This window comes from Acinonyx jubatus, chromosome C1 (assembly GCF_027475565.1).
Source record: "Acinonyx jubatus isolate Ajub_Pintada_27869175 chromosome C1, VMU_Ajub_asm_v1.0, whole genome shotgun sequence".
Lineage (NCBI taxonomy): Eukaryota > Metazoa > Chordata > Mammalia > Carnivora > Felidae > Acinonyx > Acinonyx jubatus.
In genome coordinates this window covers 60,790,397-60,809,255 of record NC_069381.1, presented here as the reverse complement: position 1 = coordinate 60,809,255, position 18,859 = coordinate 60,790,397, and the positions used below count along the sequence as shown (strand labels likewise).

Below are 18,859 nucleotides of genomic sequence, written 5' to 3'. Positions count from 1 at the left end.
TAGGTAGTTGCCCAGACCATACCCTATTTACTTTACAACTGAAATTCTGGATTTTGTCCCTTTGTATCTAGTGCCTTGCTTTGGACCCAAACTTTTTTTCTTTTAATTAAAAAATTTTTTTTGAAATATTTATGAATTTTTGAGAGAGACAGAGAGAGAGAGAGACAGAGAAAGAGAGAGAGAGAGAGAGAGAGAGAGAGCGAGCATGAGTGGGGGAGGGGCAGAGAGAGAGGGAGACACAGAATTCTAAGCAGGCTCCAGGCTCTGAACCGTCAGCATAGAGCCCGACTTGGGGCTCGAACTCACAAACCGTGAGATCATGACCTGAGCCAAAGTCAGAGTCTCAACTGACTGAGCCACCCAAGCTCCCCTGGATGACTTTGTATTCTGGTGAATTACCTTTTTTATTTGCTAGACTTGATTTTCTACTTCATTTTCGCCTCTGCTTCCTTTTCTGATGTTGACGTTCTTATGGCCTCTAATGAAAATCATGCCTATTTGCTTCTTCCCTACTGCCTGCCTAGACCACAGGTCCTACCTTCTTTATGATCACCTCAACTTCCGTAAAACCTCCACCATCAGATTTGCATTTGACATATAAAGACTTTAAGGGAATTTTCTATTAGAAAAACTAAAATCTTTGTAGACTACGGTTAGTAGAGATGTAATTTTAATAGAGGGAATTAGTCAAATATGGAAAACATCTTTTTTCTAAGACTTATAATAAGCATAACTTTTTTCTAACCTGTATTTGCCACCTGATACTGAATTCATAAATAGGTTTGTCAGAAAATAAATATGTGAACAATAATGTGATTCAAGCTATTATATTAGTTAGGTTGGCTATAATAACAAATAGACCCAGAAATATATATTGACTCAAACATAATTGCCATTTATTTCTAGTTTATATGAGTCCAAGTTTGACTAATCCTGGCCAATGAGTAGTTTTTCAAGCAGTGATCCTGGGAGCCAGGGACTTTCCACCTTGTGGATTCACCATCTTCTAGGGCCTTATTCTTATCTCTGTACAGTGAGTCGGAAAAAGAAAGAAAATATAGAAAAGATATATTTGTTTCTTAACAGCCTTGAGCTGGAAATGACAGTTCTGTAGAGGACTGTAGAGGACTTAGTCTCATCACCACACATAATAGCAAAGGAGGCTGAGGGATTCATGTGTCAAATATAAGAAAAAGCAATGTTAATGGCCGCTATTAGTTCCCACCAGAATTAAGACAAATATGGTAAAATGGATTACAAATTCCTTTGCAATATGAGATAATAAATATATCTAAAAATAATATGCATGGTGAAGTACTAAATGTAAGATAAGATACTGCTATTGAGTTATTGCAAGTTAAGTAATTGTGAGAGATAATGTAGGAAATATAGGAATCAGTGCATTTTTATGTTAAATGGTTTCAATAGTGATTTCCCTCTCCAAAAACACTATTAAAACACAAGTTTAAAAAGAACATCAGTAGGGAAAAATGTTTCTTAATAAAGCCAATGACAGGTTTTTGTCAACTTTATTAATGTAGCTTTCAAAATAATAGGGACAGAAAATAAACTGTGCTTAGCACTTACATATTGTATTATATTTGTCTTCCCTGTGGTGTAGGTCAGAAGGAATCTGAAGATGAAACTGAAGGTGAAGAATTGGATGCCAGCTTTAGGGTATCAGTGTTCAAACTACCCATATATACTTCAGGTTCACTCAAGTATGATGCATTATTGAAAGAAAAGGAGCAAGATTATTTTCCTACATATGTCCAGCCATTTTCTACCACTCATCAAAAACCAGAAATTACAAAAAAGGACATGCTGTTGAAGGGTAATGTAAGAAAAGAGTTTTTTATAACACACAGAACTGGTATAAAACTCCGAACACTTTGTGATATTGATAAATGTTATTCCGAACAAAAGAAGCAGGAAAGCCATAAAAAAAAAATAACAGCTGTAACTCTGGCACAGGTTGCCCAGGAAAGAGTTAGCTTAGCTGTTCAAGAAAACTTAAATAAGAAAAAAAATGCTGCACAAAAACTAATTGCAAAAGATAATGAGACAATTCGGAATGGTTTACAACAACTTTGGCAGGACAGATTCAATTACCTTGAAAAAGTTAAAGAGAGGAGAGCTCGGTTTCTGAAAGAAAAAAAACAAAAGGCTGAAGACCGTTTATTAATTCAAAACATAAGTAATGAGCGCACTCTTTTATGCAAAGGAATGATTAAAATGGACAGATTGAGGAAGAATCAGGCTGTCTTACAAGAGAAAAGTCTGATTGTTCAGCAAAGACTAGAAATGGAAAAATATCAAAAGAATTTACTTAAACAAATGAAGGAAATTAGGTAAGTACAGTCTTGATAATATAGAAACTTTTAAGTCCATTACATGTGAATATTGCATACTAAGTGCTGAGATCTAATAACAGTACTTTGTTTACAACATGATATATTCTCTTTGAAAAAATAGAAACTACAACAAAGATGAGACAATAAAATGACTGTATCCTGTATCTCATCCCACCTCCACCCTTATCCGGTAAAACCTGCTTCTCAAACAATGGTTTTTCCTATCATAAATGGCATCATCATTAGCCTCTTGACAGTGCTAGAAATCTCAGTGTCTTTTACAACTCAGTCTGTCTCATCACCAATATCCAGTATGTTTCCTTCATCATTTTTCTGCTAAAGGGAGTCTCAAACTGATCCTTTTAGATCCCGCTTTTCCCATTCTAATGCACACTGTCATAATCACTCTAAGAATTCACCTTTTATCCTTCCAGGTGAAAGTTCCATCTCCATTCTCCAGACTTCCTTTCCTCAACCCATAGCGGTTCTCCAGCCTACAAGCCTCAACTGTCTTTAAAATTTAGTTCTGATCTTTTGTTTTTGTTTTGGCTCCCTCCCTCTCTAGCCTTTTTTATTATTTTTTTCTTTTTCCCTTTTTTTCTTTTTTTTTCTTTTTCTTTTTAAAAACTGAGAAAAAACTGAGAGTTGATGGGGGGTGGGAGGGAGGGGAGGGCGGGTGATGGGTATTGAGGAGGGCATCTGTTGGGATGAGCACTGGGTGTTGTATGGAAACCAATTTGACAATAAATTTCATATTTAAAAAAATTAGTTCTGATCATGTTACTTCCTACTTGTGTATATTGACACCTTGCAATTGTCCACAGTATAAAATCTAATCTAAGTGGCATTTCAGACATCATGCTTTGTTCCAGTTTATCCAGACTCATCTCACTAAATTTTTTGCCATAGCTTCCTCTCTCTTCCCCTAACAGCACTCTGGATTTGCTCCTGATAGATTAAATTATTCTCTACTCCCTACTCAGATTTGGAGTTTCTTATTCCAGTGACCTTACTAATACTATCCCCTTTTTCTTCAAATATGCACTCTGAAAGGGTACTACCAGCCCACAATGCTAGTGCTATCTGCATATCATTATGCAACACAAGCCTCTATGTTATTATGCAAATTAGAATGCTTTGGAGTGCTCAGATTGGTGAGGATAAAATACTTGTTATTGTTTCTCCAGGGAGACAACATCACTAGTGGTTGATGCTTGCTGAGTGTGGCTGTGTTTCGCCCCTATTTGTTCCCATCATGCAGTGTATGAACTGTAAAACCACTGACAAAATTCATCCTTTTATTATTCATCCTTTAGTAACCAACTGAAATAGTATCTTCACTTTTAACCCTTCCCCAACTGCTCTTCCAGTCTGAATTAATCCTTTTCATTTGGCAGTTCTTTCATAACACTTTATTTAAATCTCAGTTATAGCAGTTATCCCAAGACAGCCTATATCAGGTTAGCTTGTAAAGTCCTTTATAAGATAATTTGGTCTATCTTTCCATATCAGTATCTAGTACAATGCTTAGCTTCCAAAATTATTGCATAATTATTTATTGAAGAAAATAGGTAAAAAAAATTTGAAACCCAGTTTTAAAATTAGTAATGGTTGTATGTAAGTCCATTTAAGTCATATACTAGAGCCTGTGGGGCATGGCAAATTTTACCATACCTACACCAGTAGCTTAAGTATTAAGTACACTTATTAATACTTAAGCCATTGCAATGAGAAATAATGCATATTTTTTTTCAAAATGCTTGTATAGTGAAGATATGTAGCCAGAATTATTAAATATATACGAAAAATATAATTAACCAAGTTTTGAGAATAGCTTCACTAGCTATTAAAATACATATCTAAGAACAAGTTCTTATTTCATGATAATAAATTTTTCGTACACATTTTTTTCTTTCTCTCTGTGATCATTGGCATTTCTACTGAGGAATACTTACCTTCAGTTAGAATTATTCACATGGTAATTCACTTTCAGCTGTTGAAGATGTCAGGTGATGTGGGGACATAAAGATTATTTGGCCCCAAGAAACTGAAAATCTAGGTGGGAGATAAGTCATCAGGCAATATGACTGCCAGAGTTAAATAATAATACAAACAATAATATAAAAACTATCAAAGGACCAAATTAAAATTTCCAGTTAAATGGTAGGTAGTAAATAGATGAGAGTAATCTAGATACCTTCAAAGAGAGGGCATGACTAAACATCAAAGTGTTAATTCATTTCAGTTCTTCCCTACACTCATACAAAAATTAATAACATATTCTTGATCCTCTAAGAACCCACAGTTCGATGGCAAATATAAGCGTATATTTGAATCATTACAAAACATAGAAGTAGGAAATTTACAACTGTGAATTTGAATTTGGAAAAGAAGAAAGCTGAGAGGAAATTATTATTGGCAGAATGGATGAGCAAAATTGGAGAGCTCAGAATAGGAAATGTGGGGGGAGAGGAAGGATGTAGTGAATACTGTTCTACTTACAGCAGAGGTTTATGAAGGAGAGTAGTTGAAAGTATAATTGCTTAAGACACATTAAATTGGATTAGAAATGGCCTGTAAAGCTCAGTGGATAGTCACATGTCAAAGACCATTAGGAATACTACCAGGAAAAAAAAATTGCATTTTAAACATGCGTTTTACCACAGACCCTGCTTTTTAAGAAATGCCATAGAACACTAATTCTCAGAATACATTTTGGACAAAGAACTCTCAAACAAATGCAAAATTTTTTAAAATTGTTTCATGATGATTTTGTGCAAAGGCTCTGAAAATTAGTATTGATTCAAAATATATTAAGCTATATTTAGTAAATTTAAGCTTTATTAATTTTCAAAGGATCTTTTTGTTGAGGTATAATTAGCATATATCATTCTATTAGTTTCAGGTGTACACCATGTTTTAATAGTTGTATATATTGCAAAATAATCACACTAAATCTAGTTAACATCTGTCACCGCACATAATTACAATTGTTTTTCTTGTGATGAGAACTTTTAAGATTAATTTTTCAGCAACTTTTAAATATGCAATACAAGTATTATTAACTATAGTCACCATGCTGTACATTACATAACATAACTTACTTATTTTATAACTAGAAGTTTGTACCTTTTGACCCCTTATGTTTTACCCATTCCCCATCCCCTACCTCTGGCAAGCACCAATGTGTTCTCTATATCTGTGAGCTCTGTTTGTTTGCTTGTTTAGATTCCACATATAGGTGAGATCATGTAATATTTGTCTTTCTGACTTATTTTACTTAGTATAGTGTCCTCAAGTCCATCCATGTTGTTGCAAATAGCAAGATTTCCTTCTTTTTATGGATGAATAATATTCCATTGTATATATACCACATCTTCTTTACAAAGGATATTTTTTAGAATGTAAAACTGTTACTCAAATATAAAATAAACACATCAAAGATTTTATTTAACTCATTAAAGAACCAGTAAGATGTTATAACCAGTTCAAATGACAGTTCTAAGAGCGTGTATATGTAAAGGCAATCAGGAATGCCACAATAAATTTAGTCATTATCCACTGGCAATAATCAATTATAACTCCATTGGACAAAATTCACTTATACTTTATAGACAAGAATCATCTGTATTACTCATAGTTTTATTCAACTTATAAAGTTGTAAAATAGATCAAAGAGATTGAAAGGTACAGATAACTCTGAAGGGTGCACCAGACAGCATTCCCAGTAATTTTTGATTTTTTACTCTTTCAAAGTCTTTCACACAATTTCATCTGATATTAGATTGAAGCTTATCAGTCACAGTTTTATCCTGGTGACATTTTAACTGTTCTAACAATGTAAATACATATGTTTAAGGCTTGTCTAGAAATACTTAGAGATCCATATAGCTGCTTATTTCATCTACATTTAAAAAAATATTATTGAAGTATAGTTTACATACAAAGCCATATTAGTTTCAGGTATACAGCATAATGATTTGACAATTCTATAAATTACTCACTGCTCACCACCTTAAATGTAGTTACCTTCTGCCATCATATAACATTATTACAATAGTATTGACTGTATTCCTGATGCTGTATTTTTCATCTCTGTGTTGCCAGAGGGAAGGTCGGTTGGGGGAGGGGTGAAATAGGTGAAAGGGATTGAGAGGTACAACTTCCAGTTATAAAATAAATAAATCATTTACGTTTTTAACTGCCATAATTAAAAACTATGGGGTGTCTGGGTGGCTCAGCAAGTTAAACATCAGACTCTTGATTTCAGCTCAGGTCATGACCTCACAGTTCATGATTTGGAGCCCTGCTTTGAGCTCTGTGCTGGCAGACAGTCTGAGATTCTTTCCCTCTCCTTCTCTCTTTGACCCTCACCCGCTCGTGTTCTCTCTCTCTCTTTCTCCCCTCTCTTTTTCCCTCTCTCTAAATAAATAAATAAAATTTAAAAATAGTTTGTACTAGATAGGAACATAACTAGCCTTTTCCTAGTTATAAGCAATTTTTGAACTATTACTGAGGTTCTTTACATACGTTTTTAGGTATGAAAAATATTCCATATTTTTCTCTTCCAAAATTTAAAAACATTTTCCTTAATGTATTCTGTGTGTGTGTGTGTGTGTGTGTGTGTGTATGATTTTTGGAAATTTTTATAATTTAATAAAAAATATATTTTGGAAAGAAAATGAAAACTAGTATGTCAAAATACAAACCTAGTACAAATCAGTGTTACAGAAATTCAATCAGCTTAGTTTTATCAGAGTAAACTGTCTGGCCATCATTAATTTGTAGAGGATACAGAGTCAAATGAGCTTCCTAATGTATCTTAACTGAATTATCTTCTCTTGCAAGCTGCTGCAAAGATATTATCCTTATCCTTGAAAACATACAGGAATAAGGCAATGTTCTGGTTATGTAGGTAATATGTCCTAAAAGGCATTACTGAGTTTTATTATAAATGTTTCCAAGTGAAGATTTTGTATCAACATGCAGAACAGAGCTGTGAGTCAAAAAAGGAAAATCTTTCTAGAGACTTAAGCGGTTTTTTGGCTCTTTTTCTCTTGGTTGATTCTTTACTAGTGTATCAAACCACTTGACCTAAAAGCATTTTGATGAATCTCAATAACTGGTGAAGTCATTACTGAGAATGCAGTTTCTGATCCTACTGTGGAATGAGGATGAATGAAAAAAGAAAGCGAAACCATACAGCTCTAGTTTAGAAAGTTGATAAAATGCCCCCAAGGGTATTTAAGAGTGAATAAAAAAGAGACATTGAAATGAAAGAATTTATTATATATCAGGTAAAAGCTGGTCATGAGCTTTCTAAAATATTCTTGTTCACACTCTGAAAAAGTGATGATACTGTTCAGGACAGAACAACAGGGTCCAGTAGAGTATCAATTAGCATGGACGACCTGGCACATAAGGTACTATCTAATTGCATCATCTTTTCCTTGTCCTTTGTTTGGTCATCAATTTACCTCCTAGACTACTCTCTTCATTCACTGTGTGTTTATATTCTGGTTTGTAAGGCTTTTCTCCATCCAACTTCAGCTACAATCACAGTGAACTTCCAAATTCATAAGAACAAACCTCCCAGTTGCCTAACAAACATTTTTGGATTTCAACAACCTGTAAACTCATTTCCATAGACATGTAAAAGCCTCCTTGTCACTTGGAACTGCCCGACCTCTTAAATTTTAAGTTCTCGTATACTTGTTTGTGGGTAATTCTGTCTTTTCAATTCTTTTCTTCTGTTACTTTCACTACATGCTTATTCAAATATATTGTGACACTCAGCCCTCAAATAAACTTCCTTATAGACTTCTTTTCTTTTCATTTTTGGTGTATCATCCAGAGTTCATATCAGTTATTCTTTTCTCCATTTCATTCAGTTTCTCTGAAGTCCTTTCATTGCCTCCACAATGTTAACCACCCCAACTGCCACCTTGGAATAATCCAACTATCTTTACTTCTTGCATTCCAGTTAAAATGGCTGAAAGAGATTACTAATTTGTAGATTTACACTAATATTAATTATATGGCCTCCAACTTGAGCTGCTCCTTCAGTTGCTTACTATTTTTCCTTTTACTCACAAAAGTACATACATGGCAACAAGAACTTTGCATATGTAATTAAGAGTACTAATTCATCAACCTTTAAATAGAGAAATTATCCTATACTATGCAGGTGGGTCCAGTGCATCACATGAGACTTCACATGCAGGGACAAAAAAGAAAGAGATTCAGAGTAGAAGGATTTGATATGATATTGCTGACTTGAAGCTGGAGGGGGTTATGTGGAAAAGTGAGAAGGAAATGAATTCTGACAACAACCAACAATTTTGGAAAGAGGACCTCACAATCTGGATCAGAACCACAGCCCTGGCTGACACCTTGATTTCAGCCTTGTGAGAACTGAAGCAGAAAACCCAGATGATGATCCATGCTGTGCCTGGACTTTTGATCCATGAAAACCATGAGATAATAAAATGGTGGTTGTTGTCAGCCAATACATTTATGGTAATGTGTTATACAGCAGTAGAAAAATCCAAACTCTTTGTTGTTCCTTCCCCAAGTTTGCTTTGGTTAGTCTAGGACCTTTGCATTGCCATATAATTCAAATTTTAATAAATTCAAAATACCTAAATTTAATACATTTAAAATAAATTTTAATCTAAATTTAATCTTCTATATATTTAAGACAAATTTAAATGTTAATTTCTATGCAAAAGACTCTTGACATATTAATTGGGATTGCATTGAATCTATAGATAAATTTGGGGAGAATTGACATCATGATAATATTGTCTCCCAGTCCTTGAAATGGTAGAACTTAACATTAATTTAGATCATTTTTACTTTTTTCAGCAATATTTTATTATTTTCAGGCATAAGCCTTGTACATCTTTTTAAAAAATCTTTTTAGGTTTATTTATTTTTGAGAGAGAGAGAGAGTGCGTGAGCAGGGGGAGGGGCAGAGAGAGAGGGAGACATAGAATCTGAAGCAGGCTCTGGGCTCTAAGCTGTCCGCACAGAGCCAGAGGGGGGGCCCTGAACTCAGGAACCATTAGATCACAACCTGAGCCGAAGTCAGATGCTTAACCCACTGAGCCACCCAGGTGCCCCCCCCATCTTGTATATCTTTTGTTAAACTTACATCTAAGTGTTTGTTTGTTTTTATTTTTTTGATGCTATTGTAAATAGAATTCTTTCTTAGTTTTGTTTTCCAATTGTTTGATCCTGGTATATATAAATATAATAGGTCATTATGTTTCTCTTACTCTTCAGTGCTCTTTAATAGTTTTTGTTTTGTTTTGTTTTGTTACATTTTGTCCATAGTTTATAATCGTTATCTATTTAATACATTTATTATACTTAACTACTACTATTAATTACATTTGCAAGGTCTCTTTTGCCATGACTTCTACTCTGCTACTTGTCCAGACGTAGCTACTCTCCAGAAATCTAAACTCAAAATAGTTATAGCTATTTTCATGGAGTATTAAATGCAGGCATTCCTCTAAGGATTTTAAATGTATTTGCTCATTTACTTCTTACTAAACCGTATGAGTTAGTCTGTCCCTTTTTAAAGATGAAGAAAATGATTCAGATAGAGTTAAAATAATTTGCCCCAAATCACACAATCAATAAGCTGCAGATCTGGATCCCAATCCCAAGCAGAATAGCTTTACTACCTTTCTCTTAAACCATAAGCCATTCCTTCTCGCTCTTGGTCATTACCACATCGATAGCCATGCTCCTTAAACATAATGTTACCAAAAGAGAATTCCAATCTTTCTCTTCATCTGGCTGTTCTTCCTGTGTTTCCTATGCTGACGAATACCACTAATATCTATCCAATAAAAGGAGTTATTAAGTATCAGTGCACCTGGATGGCTCAGTCGGTTAAGAATCTGACTTTGGCAGGTCATGATCTCACAGTCTATGAGTTCTAGCCCCGCATAGGGCCTTGTGCTGACAGCTCAGAGCCTGAATCTTGCTTCAGATTCTATGTCTCCCTATGTCTGCCCCTTCCCTGCTCGTGCTCTCTTTCCAAAAATAAGTAAACATTGGGGTGCCTAGATGGCTCAGTCAGTTAAGTGTCCAACTTCAATTCAGCTCAGATCATGATCTCGCAGTTTGTGAGTTTGAGCCCCGCGTTAGTCTTGTGCTGACAGCTCAGAGCCTGGAGCCTGCTTCAGATTCTGTGTCTTCCTCTCTATCTGCCCTTCCCCTGCTCACACTTTGTCTCTCTCTCTCAAAAATAAATAAACATTTTAAAAAATTAAAAATAAATAAATAAATAAATAAACAAACAAACATTAAAAATTTTTACAAAAAGGAATTCTTAAATGTCACACACTGTTCTAAGGATTTTATATGTATTAACTCATTTAGTCTTTTACTAACCCCCATGAATTGGATATCCCTTTTTTAAAAATGAAGAAATTGAGGCAAAAAGAACTTAAATAACTTGTGCAAAAATCACATAGTCAATAAGGCAGACTTTGTAGACTTTTGCCTTTCTTCTCGTCAAGTCCAGATTTCTGAGTATATCTGAATACAAATGAAGGGTTCCATGATCTGCTTGCTCTAAGTCTGTTTCTCCAGGCTTATCTGTTCCACCGTTCTCTTTCCCAGAACTTCATGACCCAGAAATTAGAGTGTTGTCACTTCTCAGAGCATGCCAAGCTATGCTCTCATCTTTGCCTTTATTTTTGCTGTTCGTGCTATCTAAACAAATATATGTGAACAAAATGTTCTTCCCTTTTACTTTCTGCCTGAAAAGTGGAATACCATCTGAATGATATCATTTAAACTGAATTACCTCTAAAGACCCTATCTCCAAATACAGAAACATTCTAACGTACGAGAGTTTAGGACTTCAACATGAATTTGGGGGTTGGAAATGGGGACACAATTCAGTCCATAATGGAGTCCTGGAAGAAGCTTGGATTTAGTGAGCCTTCAGTAAAAGTTTTGCAAATCAGAGCATAGTCTGATTTCGACTATGGGTTTATGGGAATTATGTTACAGCCAAGAGAAATCTTAGAAACATTAGCCTGATATGCATATTATTGAATAAATTATGGATATTATTGATATAATAAAATTTTATGAAATAAGTGGAGTTCTAATTTTTTCCCATTTGTATATGTCTATTTTAAAGGCATCTACTTTTATATTAACACCCTGAATAAATGTTATACTTTTAGTCATTTAAAAATATCTCATTCTATTACTTTTTTTCCTCTTAGGGCTCAAGAAACATATAAAAAACACTGTGAAGAAAAATTTGTTATTGATATGATTATCTTTCAAAAAGCATGTGAAAGATTTCAAGATGCTAAAACAAAAGTTGCGCTTGTGAGAAAGAATTTAGTCTTTAAAGTTCCCAATGGAACAACAAAATGAACCAATGCCATGCCACATCTGTGGTCACTTTGAATTATGGCTATTATATTTAGTTAAAGGACTTTGAAATAATACTATTAAAGAAGAAATACTGTATGTAACAAGATGCATTTGTATATAAATCTTCTAAAAATATACAGAATGAAGCATTTCTCTTCTTGATCATAATTTAATTTAAATCAAGTTAACTTGACACCCCCAAAGGTGCCTTATATATCCAGATGTCCAAGGAACAATTAAAACTTATTTCATTAATTGCAGGAAATAGTGCAAAGGCATTACTTATATTGTTTCATATCCCAAGGATAGAAATCCTAAAGCTATTTTCAGTTTCTCTGGCATAGTAATTTCTGCCCCAGCTGCTGACTTTTATTAAGACACTGTGTACTTTCATTAGTTTCATTACCTACTTTCACATATTTAATTATATCTTCTTTATTTTGTTAAAACAGTATCTGAATTTTTTACTTCAAAATAAAAGTTTCACCATTATATAAGTGATTCACATTCTTATAATAATTTTAAAAATATAAAATATGAAAGGGAAATTAAACATTTTTTTTGGTTTTCTTAGAGATTGTAAGATTTTTGTACATTTACTTTATGTATTTGCCTTTTGCATATATTTGAGAGAAGAAAGGAGAGACAGAGACAAAAGACACATAGTTATATAATTGTGTTTATAAAGTATACAGAACTAGTATATATATATATATATATATATATATATATATATATATATTAATTTTAAGCCTAATGTATATTCAGGTATAAAATTAGAAAAAATAGAGATATAAGAAGATATAAAATCTTTTGTAAAATTGAAGTTAATTTTCAATAGTTTTTCATTTTTCTAGAAAAATAAATGCCTCAGATTTATTTTGACATTCTCACTTAATACAATGTAGCTAATGCCATTTAAATATCTCTTTAATACTTGGGGCGCCTGGGTGGCTCAGTAGGTTGGGCATCCGACTTCAGCTCAGGTCATGATCTCGTGGTCCGTGAGTTTGAGACCCGCGTCGGGCTCTGTGCTGACAGCTCAGAGCCTGGAGCCTGTTTCAGATTGTGTCTCCCTCTCTCTCTGACCTTCCCCCATTCATGCTCTGTCTCTCTCTGTCTCAAAAATGAATAAACGTTAAAAAAATTTTTTAAATATCTCTTTAATACTCATCAGTTATATATGCAAATTTTTAAGTGTTTATTTTTAAAATTCTCTTATTAGTCTATGGTAAATTTGCAAATATTAAGTATTTTACAACAGCAGTTATTCACTTGTGCTTCTATGCTGGACTGCCAAAAAATGCTTATACTATTTTCCTAATTTTGGTAAAATAATACCTGTCTATTTAATTCCATGGCACCAGCTCTCACTTTTCCTGTTAATTTGCAGATAACTAATGAGTAAGTCATATTGATATTTCTAATTATTCTTCAAAAAGAACAAAGGTAGATACTGTGAGGTGGTAAAAAGCATGACAGATATAGGTTCCCATGACAAGTTAGATAATCTCTCTGCTACCCCAGTTTTCCATTCTGTATTTGGAAACAATACATATCTTTGGGGGATTTAATGAAAAGAACAATCCATGTCATATAATATTATTATGAGACTTCAATGAGAAGAAAACACATAATGCAACACGATGCCTTACACATAGTATGCACTTAATAAAGGTAAATGTGTAGTAATGGAGACACAAGTCTTTTCTGTGTAATTACAGGAGGATTTGTCACCTTTTTATGTAAGAGTTGAGAGACAAATGCCATTAAGAAATAGTAGAATTTTTTTGCATGATATATTTGAATATAATTTATACATTCAATCAGTAAAATTTGTTGAATGTTGACCTTCCTTTATTTTCCCATTTCATATTTATCTTTTATAACCTTTATCACTCAATAATATCCTTGATCATTTCTATCTATCCACCTGTGAGCTTCTTGAAGAAAAAAAACTTTTTATACTCATCTCTGTGTTTCTATTACTTTGTACTAAGGCAGATATTATATTACACACAATGTTTTGTTTTGTTTTGTTTTTTATCTCTTTTTCTATTTAAGCTCTGTCCCAGGTCAATCTAATGACCTTTATTGCCACTAACTGTTTTGAAGAATAAAAAATCTCTATCTCTAAGTTATATCTTTAAGTATACAGTATGCCTCCTATATTTCCAAAAGCATGCTAGGCTTGGAAGACCTAAAATATTTTTTTTAAATCTTACACTAAAGTGGAATTCACTGTGTTTTTATTTACTATTTCCTCCCTCCTCAATCTTGTTTCTTTTTCTATATTCCCAAACGTCCATAGATTCATTACCATCTAAATGGTTTTCCATATTAAAAGTTTAGAAGATATTTTTTATTGCTTTCTCTTACCCCAGTACATCTTATGAAATATGAAACCCTATAAATTCTATTTGCAAAAGGTCTCTGTGTCAGAGACTGTCTGGCTTTTCACCAAACCTATTTCCTGTTTGTGTAGGACACAGTCTATATTTCCCAGCCTCCCTTGCACAGTTAATTGGAGCACAGGACTGAATTTTGACCAATGAAATCTGAGTAAAAGTGACTGCCAACTCTTCAGGTGTGTACCATGCACTGTCCTATGATCTTTCTCTTCTTTGGCCACCTTGGAAAACATATGCTAAAAATGGCTGAGCCACAACATGAAAAGAGCATCATGGGTTCCTGAATCACTGCTTGTACTGTGATCAAAAACACCTGTTTTGGAAAAAAAAAAAAGACCTGTTTTGTTCCTTATATTATCCAAAGGAAAATTCAATGATGTTAAAATAAAGGCTTTGTAACCCAACCAATTATGCCAGGCTATCAGTTAATAGTGATTTAGTCAATAAAGAGCTTGGTACCCAAAGTAAGAGTGTTGTCATCACAAAATACCAGCATATGTGTTGTTGGCTTTCCTGGATAGTGAGGAAACGAACATTGAGAATGAAAATATGGACATTTCACCTGGTAGGTTTGCCCAAACATTCATTCCCAAGAAACACAACTTCCTGCTTGTAAAGTGTTGCAGTAGTCTTTCATTAACTTTAGCCCTACACATAGAACTATATGGAGATGTTCCAGAGATGACTGGAACTCTATTCATATTCTCCGATGCTCTGTTTCCTCTTGATGGAGACTTATTAACCAAAGGAAGTTTGGAGATTCCCAGCTTAACGCATGGAAGAAATCTCGGCAGCATGAAACAAAAAGGGGGCACACAGAGGAAAAATTCAGTAAAAACTTCTGGTACTGTTGCCGTAAGAAACTAATAACTGCTTCTTCTGAAATGTTGATGCTGAGAAAGAGGTATCAACTATATATCAACTATGTCTTACACATTCAGGTTATTTCCATGTTATTGGCTATTGTGAGTAATGCCTCAAGGGAAATGGTGGTGTGGATATTTCTTGGATATAATGATGGATTGATTGATTGGTTGATTATAAATACCTAGAAGTGGAATTTTTGGATTATGTGGTCATTTTTTGAGGATAGTGCCTTGTCAGTGCAGAGCCCAACACAGGGCTCAAACTCACAAACCATGAGATTGTGACCTGAGCTGAAGTCAGACGCTTAACCAACTGAGCCACCCAGACGACCCTCTTGTGACCAGTTTTATCCTAAAGTTTATCTTATCTGTTTTAGCGATGTGTTAGCTGAAGACATAGGGTACACTTATAGGTGGTATACGTTCTAACTATGGCCTTATAAATATAGTTGACCTTTGAACAACATGGTTTACAACTGTGTGGGTCCATTTATACACAGATTTTTTTATAGTACAGTACTGCAAATGAATTCTCACTTATGATTTTCTTAACATTTTCTTTTCTCTAGCTTACTTAATCATAAGAATACAGTATATATTACATACAAAATATGTATTAACGAACTGTTTATGTTAGCAACTATTTATATTATCAGTAAGGCTTCTGGTCAGTGCTAGGCTATTAGAAGTTGAGTTGTGGGGAGTCAAAAGTTATACAGGGATTTTTTACTTTGTAGGGGGTCTGTCCTTCTAACTCCCACATTGTTCGAGAGTCAACTATGCATGCAAAAATAAAGATCATAACCTCTACCCATATTGTTTTCATTGTTGTGTCACAAATATATTTGCATAGTTTCATTAATATGTCTTTCCTTCCTCTCCATTTCCCCTAGTCCTTATGTATAAAATATTAATGTAATATCATAATAGAACTACAGAGTAATGCACACTGTACAGTAATCCTGGGCTCCAAGTAGGATGTAGTAACTAATGAGACTTGGAATTATTTCCTTTAGAAATTTGTATGTATACTTTTTCTAGTTGTTATAAAGAATACTTATGTTAGAATTGAGCCACTTTTGGTGGGAATAAGAAATGTTGGTATCAGAAAAAGGATGTAGGTGAACATTTGTCAGGTTCTTATGTTTGCTTTTGTCTCTAAATCATCTGAATGCCCTTTCTTGGGGAAATAACCTTTGGCCAAGTCATGCTTTGAGATATGGACTCATGTCCCAACACAAAATTTAGAGGAATCAAATAAGTTTCACCCCAGTTTCTGGCATATAGTCAGCCATTTGATGCTCATGCCAGTACTTTTAATTCTGTAAGAGTGATGCACCAGAGACAAGTAAGTCATTCACAGTGGCATTAAGAGTCCAATAGTGGCAGCAGCAAATTTTCAGTGTTAGCAATCCAAAAGATAATTTCTGAGGTATTGCTCAGCCTGGACTCTTGCTACCTAGCCTCCTTTGGTTTTTACTCATTTACTGAGCTGATTCCCAGTTTTTCCTGTTGATTCATAAGTTACCTAATATCCTTACAGCGAGTATCTTTTAGTGCTCTCACTAGCAATGTTCTCAGTTGCATGTAAGAAGAATAAGAATTCTTATACACTTAGTTCATTTCAATAGACCTTAACTTTCAAATGTAAATGATTATTTCTGAAATTGACACAATAGACTTTTTGTCTTAATCACCCAGAACGGTGCCAGAGCCATAAGACATGCTAGATTATTATATTAATTTATATTTATGTTAAATGATTAATATTATTCATTTTCAGTGTTGTCATGTTTTAACTTTTGGGGGAAATTGGAAGGGGATGCCTCAGAGGCTGGTAATCAAAAGGCATAAATTAAACATCAGTCATGGTAGTTTTTGTGTACAGCCCTATTACATTCATCTTACCTTATATCCTGATCATCTGTCTACTTGTTTATTTTCCTCAGTTAGTTTATAAAATTCTTGGGGTCAGAAATGTGTGTCATCGTCTTTCTGTTCCTAGCTGTAAATCTAAAATGCAAATCTACTCTTTAGTTGGGTTCCCATTCCTATAGGACAGTCAAAATCCTTTCACTTAATAGGAAAAAAAAATCCTTAATCATTTTGCCAGTTCCTACTTTTCCAGCTCTCTCCTGCCTTCAAAACTCCCAATTCCAATTTTCCAGATATCAGACGACTCACAATTCTCAAATTCCTCCGCCTGGTGTGCCCTAATCGCCTTTTCTGCCAGCAGAATTTCTGAATGGCCTTCTAGAGTCAAAGGAGCATGCTCTGTAAGAGTTTTCACATTGCTTCTGTGCATGGCTCCATTATAATACTTACTACATAGCATTACAACAGATTGATTACATTCTGTTCCATCTGTTTGACTGCAGATTCCCTGTATTTTATTAATTTCTGTATCCCTGGTGCTAAAAAAAGTCAAGAGAGAAGGATATTTTTAATTTTCCAAGTATACTATTTATTCCTTCAAATAGTTTCAGGAACAAAGGATTACCTCTCAAGATACTTGTTTTTATAAAATTTTCTGACCTGTGTAGGGCAACATATTAATGAATATATTTAACAAACTGATAAAGTTGAGATACAGGCATTCAGTACCACTAAAATTTCAAGAAGAAAACAATCTTCTGCTTTATACTTTGAATTAACTATCTCAACTGTTCTGCTGAGGAATCAACTTTTAGGTTAAAAGCCGCATTTATAGTAATTTCAAACCTCCTACTCTCCCTTCTTTCCCACATTTAGAGGGGATAAAAAACAAACTTGAAAGCTGACTTTTTTTTTTTTTTAGAATTTTGCTTGTTCTAAAAATGTGGTTCTTTAGATAAAGAAGAAGAGTGATTATGAGAGTTTAAATAAAGAATGAAGTACTTTATCATAGCTTTGGAAAGATTTCCTAACATACTACCTGCATGCATAATTATCAACTATACTTTTCCTGGCCTCTTCTCTCCCCTCCTGCTGCTCTTCTGCTAGCCAGAATACACATTGCAGCTCAGTCTCCCTATGAAAGTGTCAGCCACTGTCATGATACAACTCTCATGATTCACAAAGTAAAGTACATTGGAAAAGAGGAAAGCCACTGTTATCATACAGACATTGGTTTCCTTCTATTTGAGGGGTCAGGGACTTGGAACTCCAAAAAACCCCATCAGAACAGGTTTTTTTAAAGTGGTTAGCTAATTTCCCTCAGATTACAACATGCCTGTGAGATAAGCTGGACCTCATGAAAATGGCTGACTTGTGTGTCAGAAAATCTGTAGCTATTGGCCTCATTCACCTGATATTGAGATGTAATAAAGTTCTCTGTTACAAAATCATCTTAGTACATGGGAAAAAACACAACACATCATAAAATGTACTTCCTGTATACAGGACTCATAAGTCTATGGGTGTGTGCATGTGTTTCCGTGTGTACGTAAATACAAAGGTGCCAGTCTGTATGTGTAACTAAGAGCTACTAAAAATGGCTACAGATAGGAAAAACAGTGGCTCAGACACTCAACCACAAGAGACGTCTCTTGAGTTTAATTTGCCTAAAGGAGAAAAATACACATTATTTCCCAGGCCTTGACAACAGAAGGACTTTTTATCTAGTTTACTTTTGGAGAGTGTGATAAATAAGTGGTTAAAAACAAAACAAACAAACAAAAAAAAACTAATGGATAGTGCGAGGTTAAGAGGTTGTAATATGAAAGACTTCGTAGGACTGGATTCAGATTTTTGTGAGACTTAAGTTTTTTCAACTTGGGAGAGTCATTTTTTAGAAAAACTATCTGAAATTACAGATACGAAGTTAGCCACCTCA

General features: G+C 34.2%; 1 protein-coding gene across 5 annotated transcripts in view; it reads left to right on the top strand.

The window, feature by feature from the left end:
• The window catches only part of LRRIQ3 (leucine rich repeats and IQ motif containing 3), a 360,753-nt gene that overhangs the window by 205,683 nt on the left and 136,211 nt on the right, over positions 1-18,859 (top strand). Inside the window, exons 7-8 of one of the 5 annotated variants that reach the window (XR_008294970.1) lie at positions 1,622-2,351; positions 14,254-14,355. Coding sequence is in view for 3 of the 5 variants with exons in the window: in XM_053214236.1 (XP_053070211.1) it covers positions 1,622-2,351; positions 11,612-11,768 (887 nt within the window). In the remaining 2 variants the exon portion in view is untranslated. Of the gene's footprint in view, positions 1-1,621; positions 2,352-2,788; positions 2,969-11,611; positions 12,440-14,253; positions 14,356-18,859 lie in introns of those variants that run through there. The other 4 variants (XM_053214236.1, XM_015083195.3, XM_053214235.1 and 1 more) reach the window with 4 other exon arrangements.